At 47.3% G+C, this 17,768-nt stretch overlaps 1 protein-coding gene across 1 annotated transcript in view; it reads left to right on the top strand.

The window, feature by feature from the left end:
• The first annotated feature begins 10,794 nt into the window (after positions 1–10,794).
• The window catches only part of NOX4 (NADPH oxidase 4), a 95,501-nt gene continuing 88,527 nt past the window's right edge, over positions 10,795–17,768 (top strand). Inside the window, exon 1 of the mRNA XM_033146101.1 lies at positions 10,795–10,943. Coding sequence (XP_033001992.1) covers positions 10,887–10,943 — 57 coding nt within the window. The 5' untranslated portion in view covers positions 10,795–10,886. The remainder of the gene's footprint in view (positions 10,944–17,768) is intronic.

The raw sequence follows: 17,768 nt of genomic DNA, 5'->3' as shown, positions 1-17,768 counted from the left end.
CGAAAAATTAGAATATCGTGGAAAGGTTCATTTCTTTCAGTAATTCAACTTAAACGGTGAAACTAATATATGAGATAGACTCATGATATGCAAAGCGAGATATGTCAAGTCTTTATTTGTTATAATTGTGATGATTATGGCATAGAGCTGATGAGAACCCCAAATTAACAATTTCAACTTTGGGGTTCTCATCAGCTGTACGCCATAATCATCACAATTATAACAAATAAAGGCTTGACATATCTCGCTTTGCATGTCATGAGTCTATCTCATATGTTAAACTCCAGTAGCTAATGAAAACAATTGCTTACATAAATGGACTTTTCCACGATACTCTAATTTTTCGAATTTCACCTGTATATATTTCCCCAAAGCAGGTGATATATGAAAATATCAATGCACACCTGTTAAAAGGTAGGCTGCCACATCTTATTCCAGCAGATGTTCCTGAACTATCTTCAGAGACAGCCACGTGTATAGTGAATTGTAATACAGTAGTCTTATCTGGAGGTTCCCACCAGCTCATGAATGACAGTTGGCAGGTCTCAGCTTTCCAATAACAGCTGCATATGGCAAAGTTTATCAACGAGTTTCAATGAATGAAGCATCAAGGTCCTCACAATTTACTTCCTTCCACCAAAGGGAAGCCAGTTATTCATTTCAAAAATGCTGTTGGCTTGATGGGACGTTTGGCAGATGAACAGGGCCTACAGAAGGTCAGGGGGTGGAGCCCAGCAACTTGAGTCTGTGCATGGGATGGAGTCCATATTCTTCTCAAATGGGATAATTAGACAAATTGATGCAAAAGGCTGCATGGCTATCTGGAATCCCTGTTTCCCTAGCCTGAGTCCCACAGCTAACCCCTACACTCCATTGGATGTGAAGAAGAAGATGCTCAGCAAATCACAGCAGTGATATTTTAACAAACGAGTCCAAGAAGGCAGAGACTGGGGCAGTGATTTTTCAGTTGAAACTGCCTTATACAGAACCAAACCATTGGTTCATCTAGCACAGTGTTTTCTGCAAAGAAGAGGTGGTGTCTTTGCAGGGTTTCAGGCTGGAGCTGAAAATGTCAGAGATTGCACTCGGGATTGACCATCTGCACACAGACCACTGAGCAACAGTCCTGGGCAGATAGGAACCGCCCTTGGTCAGTAAGGGACAGTTGGAGCATGTGGGATCATCAACCGAGGGCAACTTCTACTCTGATGACTTCTCCTGGAAACAAACAATGCAGCTGTGTCCTATTCTTCCCCTTTTGTTCTCATCCTTAAGCAGCAGGAGAATGTTAGCTTGTTTGGATAAGGAGGATTTGGCGGGATGGAACGAACTTGTCAGGAATGCAACGGGCAATCTGCGGCATTGTCCAAAGCCATTCCAAATGGTTGCCTTTGCATTGACCTTTGTTGGTGAAGCACCCTTGCAAGTTTAAGCCCGGGAGAGCCACTTTTTGAACCCTTTGATCTAGAGCATAGATTAATGATTCTAGACACCTTGAGCCCCAAAGATGTGTCAGATGCCCTCTTTGGCTTTGCGATTTTGCATGCTGAACACATTCTTGTTTAGATCATAGAAATATGTCGGAAGATTACATTGATCCTACAGCTCTTACCGACTACTCCTATAGGCAGTGGCCAAGCTGAATGCTCCATTACTGGGGGCAGAGAGCAGGTGTGCTGGCCCCAGGAGTTTGTCCGTGAAGCGAGGTCCAAGTCCAGTCCTGGGTCTAGGGGTCCAAAGGAGGTCAGTCCGGCGGGGAGCGAGGCAGGGAGCAGGTCAAGGTCCAAGGCAGGTGCAGGCACGAAGTTGCAGGTTGAGCATACGCTTGCAACTAAGTTGCTCACGCAACTTGGGCTGGGTCTGGCTGGCTTTTATCTGGCCCTAGGCTTAGGGCGGCCCCGATCCTCCGGAGACTCGCCTCTCCTCCAGGCCTGGAGGCGAGCACTCCTCCTGTAGGCACTTAGTTCTCTTCGCCTCTCTGTCCTGAGCCTCTGCAGCTCAGGAGAGGCTGGTGGGTTACTGGACCCAGGGGCTGCCTCAGCTTCCTCTGAAGAGGCTGAGAGTGGAGCACCTGCAGGCAATGGGTCCTCCCTCCCATCAGGAGCCAGAGCAGACTCTGCTGATGCCTGCACCTGGGGATCCAGCACAGGCGGGGATCCTTCAGGCTCAAGCCCTGGCCCCGGCTCAGCTGGTTCTGGAGGCGGGGAATCCTGTGCAGGCTGGGATCCCTCAGGTTCAGCATCAGAGTCTGACTCCCAGGCCATCACAGCAGGTGTGGCATGGCTGTCGCCCCTGGGGGACGTGGGGCACATCCTGGGGGCATGGCATACCATCCCTAAGGGCGTGGCGTGCCACCTGCAGGGGCGTGGCATGCATTCTGGGGGAGTGACACGCCACCTGTGGGCCGTGGTGCCCAGCACGCAGGGTGTGTGTGCGACGCGTGTCAGGGGGGAGGCAGGCACGATGTCACCCTGCTGGAACAGTGGTGCCGGGAGTGGTCCGCTCCCTCCGCACTTCCTTTCCTCCGCCAGTGCCTATAGGAAGCTCAGTAAGAAACGCAAGATGTACTCGGCCGTCCCAATTAACTAGAAAGGCAAGTCTAGATGAGGAAGCATCAAAATGACAAAAGTCTAAATCTCATCGGCATTCTTGGCCATGTTTTCTCTAGTGATACCTGAGCAAGCTCTTCCTGCTTGTTTTTAAGGGTGTATTATTATCTGCACTGCCACTTATATCAGTTTGATACCAGCTTGTCATGGCTTTGCCTCCAAATAATCCAGTGGACATGCTGATAATTATCTGCTGGAGGTGACTTGCCCTCCTCAGTGAACTACGTACGGACCACAGGGTTCCTTGGCCAGAAGGAGTGACATTAAAACCAGCTTAAACAGAGTAGGGATGGCCTGTCAGAATACACTTAAGTTACAGCAAAGAGAAGAAGAAGAAGAAGAAGAAGAAGAGTTTGGATTTGATATCCCGCTTTTCACTACCCGAAGGAGTCTCAAATCGGCTAACATTCTCCTTTCCCTTCCTCCCCCACAACAAACACTCTGTGAGGTGAGTGGGGCTGAGACTTCAGAGAAGTGTGACTAGCCCAAGGTCACCCGGCAGCTGCATGTGGAGGAGCGGAGACGCGAACCCGGTTCCCCAGATAACGAGTCTACCGCTCTTAACCACTACACCACACTGGCTCTCAGAGGCATAGCTTCTCCATCCCCCACCCATCTTCTCAGATCTGCCCAGGATATTTTTTTAGCTTTTGGCATTTTAGACCCGGACCAGAGATTCCCCATCCTTTCAGGATCCGGAGGGATTAGGGTACAGCAGTCCAGGTTCAAAGTGAATGAACCACAAGGGGGAGGGGAGGGGAGCAGAGATCCTGCCACTCAACACTTAGCCCCCGGAAAGCAGATTGAGCAGGGACACACCTCACCTGGTCACTTTGATGAGTTGTGTTTCATTTATATTTAAGGTTTAGTCATCATTTTTTAATTTTGCATATATGCAGATAAATCAGCAAACGAAAATTCGATTCAAATCAATATCCTGTTTTGTGCTCTTTTTGGGTGGCAGGGTTGAGAATAGAATCCCAGAGTTGGGAGGGACAATGCAGGAATCACAGCAAATGAATCCCATCCAACCTCTGTTTTTAGAAACCTCTAATGAAGGAGAGCCCATCACCTTCCGAAGTAGTCCGTTCCATTGTCCAATAGCTCTTACTGCCAGATGTGGGTGGCGCTGTGGTCTCTTGGGCTTGCTGATCAGAAGGTTGACAGTTCGAATCCCCGTTGCTCTGAGCTCCCATTCCTCTGTCCCAGCTCCTGCCAACATAGCAGTTCAAAATCCACCAGTGCAAGTAGATAAATAGGTACCACTGTGGCGGTAAGGTAAACAGCGTTTCCATGCGCTCTGGTTTTCGTCACGGTGCTCTGTTGCGCCAGGAGTGGTCTAGTCATGCTGGCCACATGATGCAGAAAGCTGTCTGTGGACAAACACTGGCTCCCTCGGCTTGAAAGTGTGCTGAGCACCGCACCCCATAGTCACCTTTGACTGGACTGAACCGTTACAGGGGTCCTTTACTTTTACCGTTTTTTACTGTCTGAAAGTAGCCAGAATCTCCTTTCTTGTCATTTGGATCCATGAGTTTGAGTCTTGACCTCTGGAGCAGCAGAAAACAAGCTCGCTTCATCTTCTACATGACCGGCCTTTTAGATAACAGTATTTGTAGGTAATGTCACATCTCAATCTTCTCTTTACCAGGCTAAACATACTCAGCTCCTTCAGCCAGTGTGTGTAGCTATACTATCCAGAAACCAGACCCCACCCAAATAGCCCTTTTAGCACATGCTCAGAGTCCCTCTTTTTCCTTTTTACATTGCTTCAGCTGTTCCAGAGTTGTGCTTGGGCAGCGGGAACCCAACTTCCCGACCTGACCTGTGGCTCAAATTCAGGTTTGGGATTGCTCGACAATGAAATAGTCTTGATCAACAAAAGATAACATGCAAAACAAAACCATAACAGGAGGCCAAGGTAATGGAGAAATTAATGTCATTTCCCGGCTATTCCAGTTTACACAACATTAGAGAAAGAAGCGTGAGCAACAGGGTAGGAATTTTTATTTTGGAAGCAGACGCAACGGTTTGCACCAACCTCCTTTCCAAGGCCCATATAATTATGATTCTTCCCCACCAATGAAATGAAAACAGGAATAAGTGATTTATAATTCATTGTGGATTTTTATGAGTTCAGAAATCAGCCCTGCTGTTTATAGGCAGTTGTCAGGGAGATATTTGGAGCTCTGAGCAATATTATGAAGGTAGAGTGGTGTGTGCAGTAAGGAGAAAGAGACCGTATTATTCAAGGCCAGAGGTGGGCAGCCCTGCAGCCCAAGGGAAGGCGCACATCTAATATTGGGTCCAGGGATATGATGAAGGTGTGGAACCAGAGATGTGATGGGCCAGGAAAATTGGGAAGGGGGAAGTCAGGACAAAAACAGAGGTCGTAGTGATTCTTGCTTCGTTTTGGTAGAGTTTTCTCCGCTGGAAATTTGGGGGGATGCTGATGGAAAAACCCTCAGCTGTCAGGGCACAGAACAATGTGCAAAGAGTTCTGTTGTGCTCAGGTCCTGCTGCCACTTTTTGCACATTTATTTGGGAGTGAGGCCCATTGAAGAAATTGAAATTTCCATGTGAATATGCAAAGGGCTGCATTTTGATGGGCATTATTTTCTCTTTAGAAAGAGCTGTTCCCCCCCCCCCCCCAGTTTGCATACCCCACCCCATTCCTCAGCTTTCATTCTGGCACAATTCCTTCTCCCCATTTGCTTCTCTGCGCCTGTTATTGCTTTGTTGTAACTTAACGCAGTCGTTTCCCTTTCCTGGTGATGTGAGACTCTTCCCGTGCTTTACAATTTATTTAATTATTTTGAGCGTTTGTACTCCACTCCTCAGCTGAAAGGGCTCCCATACAATCAATTAAAACAATACAGTCCCTACAATCTGAAACAGCAGTAGCAGCAACAACAACAACACAACAACACACAAGGGAAAAGGGACAGGGAGGGAAGAGGAAAAAGAAATCAAACTCAGGCACCGAGTTTTATCGTACCGTTACTGTTACAGTGGCACCTCGGGTTACAAATGCTTCAGATTACATACGCTTCAGGTTACAGACTCCGCTAACCCAGGAATAACGCTTCAGGTTAAGAACTTCGCTTCAGGATAAGAACAGAAATCGTGCTCTGGCGGCGCCGCGGCAGCGGGAGGCCCCATTAGCCAAAGTGGTGCTTCAGGTTAAGAACAGTTTCAGGTTAAGAACGGACCTCCGGAACGAATTAAGTATGTAACCAGAGGTACCACTGTATAGTAACTACCAGCTTGCATAGCTCAGGGGTAAGAGGTTCCCAATAGAACTGTCACAGCAAAGCCAATGAATTATTATTATTATTATTATTATTATTATTATTAATACCCCACCCACTCTGGGCGGCTCCCAACAGAATATTAAAAACATGATAATGAGCTCTGTTTTCCATCTCTCCCACTGACAGTTGAGAGAGAGAGGAGACCTCAACTGATGATGGGCTACATTTTTTCTGTTTTGTTTTTTTAAAACATCTTTCTTAAGAAACCCCCAATAAAAACAGTTGGGGTGGAGCATAAGCAGTCTTGGAGGTGACTGTGACTATAAACAGCAAGCCAGAGAAGAATGCTCTTTTCCTATTTCTACCTTCGGGGGGGAGGGGATCTGTCTACTTTTATGTGATCTGGACGAGAAACATGTCAGAACAGAAGGTTAATTGCATCTCCTAATGTTTCCCTGGAGGAAGAACCTGCACATTTGAAATGCGTTGCAAATCAGCTAAGCAATAAATTATTTTCTGCACCCCACGTGGGCCTTGTGCATGGATCCAGGATGGCCAGCTTGCAAACTGCATATTCCTGTTCATTTCATCGCAGCAGCTTATAGGGGAGTTGACTAGGGCTCAGAGATAAGAGCTCCAGGTTCCATCACTGGCACATGCAGCTGAAATAATAATAATAATAATAATAATAATAATAATAATAATAATAATAATAATTTATTTACACCCTGCCCATCTGGCTGGGCTTCCCCAGCCACTCTGGGCAGCTCCCAACAGAATATTAAAAATACATTAAAAAGTCAGTTACAGGTGGGTAGCCGTGTTGGTCTGCCATAGTCAAAACAAAATCGAAAATTCTTTCTAGTAGCACCTTAGAGACCAACTGAGTTTGTTCCTGGTATGAAGAAGTGTGCATGCACACGAAAGCTCATACCAGGAACAAACTCAGTTGGTCTCTAAGGTGCTACTAGAAAGAATTTTCGATTTTGTATTAAAAAGTCAGTCATTAAAAACTTCCCTAAAGAGGGCTGCTTTCAGATGTCTTCTAAACGTCAGATGGTTGTTTATTTCTTTGACAACTGATGGGAGGGCCTTCTACAGGATGGGCACCACTACCGAGAAGGCCCTCTGCTTGGTTCCTGCAACCTCACTTCTCTCAGTGAGGGAACTGCCAGAAGGCCCTTGGCACTGGATCTCATTGTCCAGGCTGAATGGTGGGCGTGGAGACGCTCCTTCAGGTATACTGGGCCGAGGCCGTTTAGGGCTTTAAAGGTCAGCACCAACACTTTGAATTGTGCTCTGAAACGTACTGAAAGGATTGGAGAGCAGGGAATGATGGGAATGGCCTCTGGCAGTCTGTGGAGAGCTCCCATCAGTCAGGGAAGGCAACAGTGATGGCTGCTGCCCATTGAGAATGGTGGGGCAGAAGGACCAACCGTACGTAGGTGGAGCCAGAACCAATGGCAGGTGGAGACAACTTCAGTCTTGCCCGCATCCTCTTCATGGAAACAAAGTGAATCTGGTCCTACATGGAAGGCTACCAAAGGACCATCTACATATAAGCTGCTTTTTGGTCCTGGGAAGAAGAGCATTGCATTGAGCCACCCTCTGTGCAATTCAAATGCCGTCATTGCACATTCGACCCAGTGTGTAGCACTAAGCAATCCATAAGAATACTTGTGCTTAATGTCAGACCCTCCAAGTGTCCCTATTTTCCAGGGGCAGCCCCGGATTTACAGAATCCCAGTTTCTAATTTGATCCTGGAATGCCCCACTTTTCCTTGTTGTTGTTATTGTTCAGTCGTTCAGTTGTGTCCGACTCTTCGTGACCCCATGGACCAGAGCACGCCAGGCACGCCTATCTTCCACTGCCTCCCGCAGTTTGGCCAAACTCATGTTAGTAGCTTCGAGAACACTGTCCAACCATCTCATCCTCTGTTGTCCCCTTCTCCTTGTGCCCTCCATCTTTCCAAACATCAGGGTCTTTTCCAGGGAGTCTTCTCTTCTCATGAGGTGGCCAAAGTACTGGAGCCTCAACTTCAGGATCTGTCCTTCTAGTGAGCACTCAGGGCTGATTTCTTTCAGAATGGATAGGTATGATCTTATTGCAGTCCATGGGACTCTCAAGAGTCTCCTCCAGCACCATAATTCAAAAGCATCAATTCTTCGGCGATCAGCCTTCTTGATGGTCCAGCTCTCACTTCCGTACATTACGCTTTTCCTTAGGATATCCCTATTTTCATTGGATAAATGTTGGAGGGTATGTAATGTTCATTTCTTATATAATGTGCTGGGGGGGGGGGTCTGTGTTGATTTCCTAAAGCTATGCGCTAGGAACTGAGATGAAACGTAATATCACCTGGACAGCAGGACCAAATGGATCCGGTTGATTCTTTTTAGCCATTTGTCATGGCTTGCTGATGTCATGTTGTTCCCACGCACGCATGCTCCTTACATTCCCATCCCACTCTGTATGTACATTTGCCAGCCCTGCTGCCATCCGTGGCAGCCACTGCCTCCTCGCTTTTTGTTTTCCTTTAAGGTAGGAATGTTTGGGAGGGGTTATTTGAGGACATCGCTCCGGGTGACCTTATGTTATATTTTGAATGGAACTCGGGCGAGGGAAATTGGTCTTCATGCTTCAAAGAGGAAGGGAGTGAAATGAAAACTCCTGGGGTGTGGAATCCGGGGGCTGCAGTTTCACACTCTCCTGCTGGTGAATTTAGATACTGCAAAATATACATCAGAAGATTTCGGCTCAAAAATTGGCTCATTATTTCGACTCGGTATATAACATTTTTTTTGCCTTTCCCTCCTCCACATTTATTGGCCTAAGATCAGGGAAACACCTTAGAGCAAATGCCAGTTCGGGACCTTATCTGTTTGAATGCATTAGACTGGGGGGAAATAATATATATTAATTGCTCAATGGGTACTGTTCTCTCTTCATTTTTGAAAATGATAATGTTCTATTTGGAGAACGATTCGAACTGAATTTAAGCAGAGTGGCAGACCAGAAAAAAAACTTCAGACAAGAAGCTTGAGCAAGATAGAGTCTTGAACTCTCATTTCATCCAACTCAATTCCATCTGACACTTGTTTTACCCCTTTAATCCTTAGAAGCACTCAGTTACCCACACAGCTTTCTGCTCAGATGTTAAAATATGGCAGTACATCTCTGGCCTCTTGTTGCTTCAAGCACTGTTACTAAAAACAGAACTTATCAGATGATAAGAGTTTCATTTTCATCCATGCTTGCATGGGTTTTTGCTATTGCACAGTACTATGATGGTGCCGTCCGCATTTATGATATTTTTACACTGCTCAAGCTAGCTGAAAGCAAGCTCAGCTTTTCTTTTAGGCTGTGAATATGTTTCGGTCTTTCTCCACATTTTTGGTCTTTCAAATCAGCATGTGTGGCATGCACTTGTCCCTCACCTTTAAGGAACTACGGTCATAGAATCGTAGAGTTGGAAGGGCCCCCTGAGGGTCATCTAGTCCAACCTCCTTCAATGCAGGAATCACACCTAAAGAATCCCTGACGGATGCCCATCAAACCTGTTAAAAAACCTTCAGTGAAGGAGAGTCTGAGGTAGTCTGTTTTTAAATACCGCTGATTGGATTTGGTAATTTTTTAGGCTACCTTGTTTTTTTAACACCTGATTTTATCAGTAATTGCCAAGTGCATTTTATATTGTGTGAGTGATGTTTACAGGTTTTAATGATTGGGTGTATAAACCTTGTTAGATAAAAAGAAAGGGATAAAACTCGAAGCTCCCCTGTTCTCAATGCCGTTTTGCCACTATGGAATGGGAGATGTCCTGCTTATTGTCCCACCATCAGGGGCTACTTACAGGGTAAGGGAAATGGGGCAGGGCCTTTTCAGGGGTGGCACCCTTTTAAATGGTACTCTCTTCCTAATGAGAGATTCATCTGTTCCCCATAGACTTGGCTGCTGTTCTTCACCATTGCTGTGTTGTCGTATTCTAGCTAAGAGCTGTCTTATTACTTTTACGTTCCCCCCCCCCAATTAGATTCTTTCTATTGCAAGGTACTCCAGTACTCCCCATGAGGTGCAAGAAAAGCATGAGACAATTACCACCTCTGGGTCATCAGTTCAAGCCCCAGGTTGGGCAAAAAAAAAATAATTAAAAAAAAATTCCTGCTTTGCAGGGCATTGGACTAGATGATCCTCTATATTTCTAAGAACAATTAATTAATTAAGCAAACAAACAAACAAACAAACAAACAAAACCTCTTGACTATGCTCGGAGAAACTGCTGCTGCTGTGATTACAAAACTGAGCCAAATGCAATTTCTTTCCCTTTCCTTGAAACAGAGGTCTCTTTCTTCTTTTTTAAAAAAAAATAGTTGGATTGCAAGCCAGGCAACCAACTGGGGGAGCTTTCCGCAAGGCGGTAAGAGCTTCACCTGCTGAACTTTTTTCCTTTGTGTGCCCCTCTTGCAACTGTTTCAATACCTGTTGTTGCTGTTCTTGTTCGAAGTACTGTAAAACCACAACTTCGCACTCTGGCATCAAACTAATAATAAAGTTCCAGGGTGATGGCGACGGGTGTGCAAAAACACAGGGGAAACGTTGCACGCGCAAAGAGCCACCCCCCCCCCCAAAAAAAAAATCAAAGAGCGAGCCAGCGGTGAATTCATCGGAGCACAGGAGACCCCCAACTCCACGCGCGGAGCAAACTCGCTCCTCCTTGTCCCAGACAAAGGAGCCCGTCGGCGCCACCCTGGAGCTGTCTGCTAGGCGCGGGGAAGGTGGGGAGGGAAGGAAGAGGGAGGGAGAAGCGACTAGATTTCTTCCCCCGGGGCAGGAGGGGAGGAGGGGAGGGGGTCCAGGGAAGAAGAGAGAAGGAGGGAGGGGGGAGGCCGGAAAGAGGGGAGGGGGGAGGCTTGGCTTTCCAGCGGCTGGAAAGGAAGCCAAGCCTCTCCCTCCGGCCGCCCCCAAAGTACAAAAGCAGAGAGAGAGAGAGCCGGTGGCCGGACTACTTCATCGGCCGGGACCATGGCTGCCTCCTGCCAGAGCTGGCTCGCCAACGAGGGCAGCAAACACCTCCTTTTGGTAAGAGAGACCTTTGCCTTTCGGGGGCGCGCGCAGCCTTGCCGGCCTCCATCGCAAGGATGTTGCACTCGCTGCGCTTGCGCGCGCGCGCGAGATGCTCAGAACCTGCCCATGCTCAGGAGCGCTCTTGCCCCCTCCCCTCCCCCCGCAGGGTTGGGTCCAAGCCCTGCTCGGGAACGCCGAGCTTGGAGGCGTCCTGTGGGAAAAGGCTAGGAAGAAGAAGAAGAGGAAGGGGAAAGGAGAGAGCGCCCCTGAGCATGGGCAGGTTCTGAGCAATTACGCGCAGGGTCACAGGCTGAGGATCAATGCTTTTGATTCAAATGCAGTATAATGGAGAAAACCATCTCTGCCTCCCTTCTGGAAGGCTCATAGCTCAGTGGCAGAGCAGTTGCTTGGCACGTAGAAGGCCCTAGGTTCGTCTCCAGGTAGGGCTGAAACTTTGGAGAGCTTCTGCCAGCCATGATAATGAGCTAGATCAGTACCTTACTGGATAGAAGACTGGTTCCTGTGTTTATCTCCCCACATAAATCAGCTTGCATTATTCCCACAACAGAGCTGCAAGGTAGGTCAGCGTTACTGCCCCTCACATTTCCTCCCTTTTTACCCTGGTCTTTGACACCGGTAATGTCTGTTTTTAGGACCCACCCTGTAAGTAGTTGAAAACTGTTTTTAATGTTGTATATTTTTTTTATTGTCATCTGCCCTCAGGCCTTAGGGTGAAGGGAGGTTATTAATAAAGTAAAAACCGTCACCATCCTAACTGCAATGTCAGAATGACAGGCTTGCCTAACAACACAGTCCTAGACGGGGCTGCTCAGAAGTAAGTCAGTGGGTTCAATGGGGCTTCTTATTCTCAGATGTGAGTGTAGGTTTGAAACCGAAGTAGTGATTTCGTGACAGATTTGCTGTGTCAATTACAGTACACTGTTTGGGAGGTGGCACAAAATGCAAGGTTCATGGAACAAGACTAGCACTAAACTTTGGCATCCGTATTTTTTGGGGGGGGGATCCAAAATTTTGGGGTCACATGTTAATGGAGCTTGGAGTTTGAAATGGAGGTTCCCTTTAACTGTCTCCTTTGTTGAACTGCGCTGGCTTTTGCTACAGAGGAACCTGTAAAAGAAAAAATCCCAGGTGTGGAACTGCCCAGGCACCTGGCCCTTGGGGATAAGCCCACTGGTTTCTGCAGAGTTAAATAAAAGAAGTCCAGCCACTGGAGCAATGACAAGGCAGGGTTTATTGCGCAATAGGTTACAGTCAAACTGCCCCCCCCCCAGAGCAGTGTTACAAGAACTTTTAAAAACCCCTATCATATCCCAGGATACAGTTTGGAAACATCATTACTACATCATCACTACATCACGAAAGGGAAGGGTTATACATGATTGACATATAGGAAAAACAGGAAAAACAAGATTAACATATGGGGAAAACAGAGCAATATCAGGGAGATAGCCCTGAGAAGTGTGAATGGGTGTTAAGTATTGGCAAGGATACCTTGAGCACTTATCTGGGAGAGAACAATGGGATTCCGGTTGAGGGATATTAGCCCAGTGGCTTCCTGAAGCACCTAGAGATTACCTGCTGAGGCATTTCCCTGTGCATCATGGCAGAGAGATGGGTCCCCTTAAGGGCATCACTCCATACCCCAAATGAGTTTACTCAGGAGGAGACTTTGCTTAGGTGACACCCCCCCCCCCATAATTTCCGTAACAAACCCAAACCAGCTGGGGTGTATGTGTGTTTGAGTCCGTTTACACATATATGGCATAAGCACACCTGGGATTAAAATGTACTTTCAGTGCTGGGTAGCTGCTTTAGTTGAGATTCCTTCATTGCAGGGGATTGGACCAGATGACTCTTAGGGTCCCTTCCAAGCTTACATTTCTATGATTCTATATACGACCATGAGAACTTAGGAAGCTACAACAGTGGTACCTTGGTTCTCAAACTTAATCCGTTCCCGAAATCCGTTCCAAAATCAAAGCGTTCCAAAACCAAGGCGCGCTTTCCCATAGAAAGTAATGCAAGATGGATTAATCCGTGCCAGACTTTTAAAAAACAACCCCTGAAACAGCAATTTAACATGAATTTTACTATCTAACGAGACCATTGATCCATAAAATGAAAGCAGTAAACAACGTGCTGCAGTCACACAATCAATCAGTAGCTGAACTGGGTTCCACACAGTCACACACAAAAAGAGCCACAAAAAGAAAAACGCAAAATAAATAGCACAAACAGACAGACCTTAGTGTAACACTCAAAACAGAAGTGTGGTACTCAAATTGGAAGCGTAACACTCAAAACAGAGCACGTTTGGCTTCCGGAAAAAGTTCGCAAACCGGATTGTGACTGGCACCTTCTGCACTGAAAGCAAATGAGTTCAGGACCTTTCCCAAATTCCCGATTAATTTCAGTACCCATATTTTTGTTCTGAGTGTATGTTTGATGGACAGATCTTCTGTGCTTGTGCAGGTTTTGCGGACTCTCCAAGCTGGTCAGGGTTATACTGTGATAACTTCATCAGGATTCATTGCTCTTTTGCTTCTGTTCACTCAGGCTGGAAGGTGTTAGTGATGGGTGACCTTGGATGACTTAAAAAGTGCTTTCAACAAATTTGTGGAGGACGAGGCCACCTGTGGCTAGTAGTCAAGGTGTTTTGCCTCCACTGTCAGAGGCCTCCAAATGCCAGTTGATGGAGATAAGATGTGAGCAGAGAGCCAGTGTGGTGTAGTGGTTAAGAGTGGTAGACTCGTAATCTGGTGAACCGGGTTCATGGAACCGGGTTCATGTCTCCGCTCCTCCACATGCAAATCAAAATGACTCTCAGTAAATGGGTTGTCTGGAAGAACCGTCCTGTGTGACTGCAAATCCCCAATACGCACTGGACTCCCACCACTGATATAGGGTTGGATCCAGGCTGGATCGGCGGCACTTTGGTCCTACGGAAAGCAATGAGACAATAACAGCTTACGGTAAGTCCCTTTGAGTTCAGTGGAAACTAAGTGCAACTAAGAGCTGATCCACACTTAGCTTTCACCTCGCCCTTTCCAGGCAGAGGTTTGTGCTTTAAGCCAGTGTGGTGTAGTGGTTAAGAGCGGTAGACTTGTAATCTGGTGAACCGGGTTTGTGTCTCCGCTCTTCCACATGCAGCTGCTGGGCGACCTTGGGCTAGTCACACTTCTTTGAAGTCTCTCAGCCCCACTCACCTCACAGAGTGTTTGTTGTGGGGGAGGAAGGGGAAAGGAGAATGTTAGCCGCTTTGAGACTCCTTCAGGTAGTGAAAAGCGGGATATCAAATCCAAACTCCTCCTCCTCCCCCTCCCCCTCCTCCTCCTCCTCTATTCCACCCAGGTGCTGCTTCTGAGCTTACCATGGGCATCCGGTGGGTCACTGTGAGATGCCACACTGGATGGGCCATTGGTTTTAGAGTCCCTACAAATCCAGTAATCTGACTTGTCAGCTTAGGGGCACTGTTCTTGCTTCAGCATTTGAGAAGTTCTGGGTTCAAATCCCAGACAACTGTGGTGGGGGCCAGCTGTCTTTACCATTAGGAGTTGTAGCTCTGAGGTAGAGCACCTGCTTTGCATGCAGAAGATTCCAGGTTCAATGAATTGTGGAATCATGTTATAGAATAACGGAATCATAGAATTGTAGAGTTGGAAGGGACCCCGAGCATCATCTAGTCCAGCCCCCTCTGCAATGCAGGAGTCTCAGCTAAAGCATCCATGACAGACGGCCATCCAACCTCTGCTTAAAAACCTCCAAGGAAGGAGAGTCCACCACCTTCCGAGGGAGACCGTTCCACTGTTGAACATCTCTTAATGTCAGAAAGTTCTTCCTGATGTTTAGTCAGAATCTCTTTCTTTGTAACTTGAAGCCATTGGTTCGAGTCCTACCCTCCAGAGCAGGAGAGAAAAAGCTTGTTCCCTCTTCCATGTGACAGCCCTTGAGATATTTGAAGGTGGCAAGCATATCATGCCAAGGTCCAGTCTTTGGCATCCCCTAATAGAAGCATCGGATGATGGAGAAAGCCTCTGAACCTAGAGCAGGGATGGGGAACCTGACACGCTTCAGATGTTGCTATTCTCATCATCCCTGACTGTAGTCCATTGACATCTTGAGGCCCACAGGCCTTCCACATCCCTGCCGCAGAGGGCCACTCCCAGTCATACTAGTTGCAACTGGACTAAACAGACAAATAGCGGCTTCCTAAGGGACACCGGTGGCACTGTGGGTTAAACCACAGAGCCTAGGGCTTGCCGATTGGAAGATTGGTGGTTTGATTCCCCTCAACGGGATAAGATCCCATTGCTTGGTCCCTGCTCCTGCCAACATAGCAGTTTGAAAGCACGTCAAAGTGCAATTAGATAAATAGGTACCGCTCCGGCGGGAAGGTAAACAGCATTTCTGTGTGCTGCTCTGGTTTCACCAAAAGTGGCTTAGTCATGCTGGCCACATGACCTGGAAAAACTCTCTGTGGGCAAACGGTGGCTCCCTCGGCCTGTAAAGTGAGATGAGCACCGCAACCCCAGAGTCATTCACGACTGGACTTAATTTTCAGGGATCCTTTTACCTTTACGCTTAAGAAAAATGCACAGAGGGGCCACAGTTCATTGATCATGCACAGTTTTTTCATGTGCCTGGGGCCAGCAGGTTTGATCCCTGGCACCTCCACGTAGAATAATATGGTAGCAGGAGATTGCTATGGCTTTTGTGCCCTGCTTGTGGATGCTGTGGGGAGCAGGATACTGGGATACCTGGGCTAGACCAGTGTTTCCCAACCTTTTCCCAACCGTAGCCCCCTTCTGACCATGCTTCCTTCCTGTGCCCCCCATGGGTGTAGCCAAGGGGAGGCAGGGGGTAGCTGCATGACAAACGCCGGCTCCCTTGGCCTGAAAAGTAAGATGAGCACCACAACCCCATAGTCGCCTTTGGCTGGACTAAACCATCCAGGGGTCCTTTACCTTTTACCTAAACAGATACTTATGGGATGCCTACAAGCAGTGCCTGAGCTAAATTGCACTCTCTCCATTTGTGACACTGAGCATCTGGCATTCAGGGGCATGTGTCTTTTGACAGTGGAGGGAGAACACAGCCATTATTACAACTTCCTATCAGGTCTCCTCTTAGTCAACCTCCCCCCCCCCATGCTAAACTTAAGATCTAGCCTAAGGGTACATTCTTGGGATGGCTGAGACTGCATGATTACCCTTTTATCATGTATTGCAGCTGGCTGGTCCATCTAGAGCCACCTTAGGTCATCATGTTTGCTAGCCTCAGCGACAAAAGCGATCTCTTATCATTTTTAATTACAGACCCCACTTAAGCAAGTTGCTCGGGACAATATGCATGCCCCCCTCTCCCACTCCCCGACATTGTGGCTCCTTATCTGTAAATTCTGTGGGTTGAATACACACTAAACTAGCTGCACTTGGTTCCCACTGACATCTATGTGCCTTAAGACATGACTATGTTGGGGGAAAAAATAAATAAATCCCATTGCTTGGGGACACAGAGGCAGAAGAAGAAGAAGGAGGAGGAGGAGGAGGAGGAGGAGGAGGAGGAGGAGGAGGAGGAGTAGTTTGTATTTGATATCCCGCTTTATCACTACCCGAAGGAGTCTCAAAGCGGCTAACATTCTCCTTTCCCTTCCTCCCCCACAACAAACACTCTGTGAGGTGAGTGGGGCTGAGAGACTTCAAAGAAGTGTGACTAGCCCAAGGTCACCCAGCAGCTGCATGTGGAGGAGCGGAGACACGAACCCGGTTCACCAGATTACCAGCTCTTAACCACTACACCACACTAGCTTAAAGCACGAACCTCTGCCTGGAAAGGGCGAGGTGAAAGCTAAGTGCGGATCTGCTCTTAGTTGCACGTAGTTTCCACTGAGCTCAAAGGGACTTAAGCTGTTATTGTCTTATTGCTTTCCGTAGGACCAAAGTGCCACCGATCCAACCTGGATCGAACCTTATATCTGTGCTGGGGATTCGCAGTCACACAGGACGGTTCTTCCAGACAACACATTTACTGAGCATTCATTTTGATTTGTTTACAGGGAGGTTAGACAGTGTTGGCTATTTATTGAATCATTGTGATCTCTCTCTCTCTCTCTCTCTCTCTCTCTCTCTCTCTCTCTCTCACACACACACACACACACACACACACACACACACAAACCTCTGAGGAGGATAGATTACTTTTCATCAAGAGAGAGTTATCCCACACTTTCCAGTGCATTTTCCTGTCCCTTTCCTTACTGCGAAAAGTCTTATTATTTTGAGAGGGGGGTGGGGAGTGGCTTTATTGCGCAGCAGCTCCCAATCAGATGCAATTGAGAGAGGCAGGGTGGTGCAGTGGTTAGAGTGTCAGCCTGGGGGACCAGGCTTCCAAACGTCCCTTGGCCCCATGACTGGGTGACCTTGGCCCAGTTGCTGCCTCTCAGCCTAACCTACCTCACAGGGTTGTTGTGGGTATTAAATGAGGATCATGTACACCAGGGAAAAAAACACATGATGGAAATTATATACTGTAAATAAGTGTGCAATCTGAATTTTCTGATATGTGAGCAAATGCCACCAGAAAATAGTGACAGACTGAAAGCATCCCATGTTACAGTGAGATCATCACTTTTGGAAACCTTCCAAAAACACAACTGATGGGGCCCAACTACCCCCCCCCCCCGTTTTACTTCTTAAAAGCCTTTGTCTCGTTTTTTTCCTCTCACTCAGCTTTTGAGCCTCCCCCTGCCCCGAGAGTTTGTTGCCTGTGCCTTCTCTCTGACGGAGAGAGTTCTGGTTTTGCACATGCCATTTCTACATG

This window comes from Lacerta agilis, chromosome 4 (assembly GCF_009819535.1).
Source record: "Lacerta agilis isolate rLacAgi1 chromosome 4, rLacAgi1.pri, whole genome shotgun sequence".
In the NCBI taxonomy this organism is placed as follows: Eukaryota; Metazoa; Chordata; class Lepidosauria; order Squamata; family Lacertidae; genus Lacerta; species Lacerta agilis.
The sequence above is the reverse complement of the archived record's forward strand: the minus strand, read 5'-3'. Positions and strand labels throughout refer to the sequence as shown.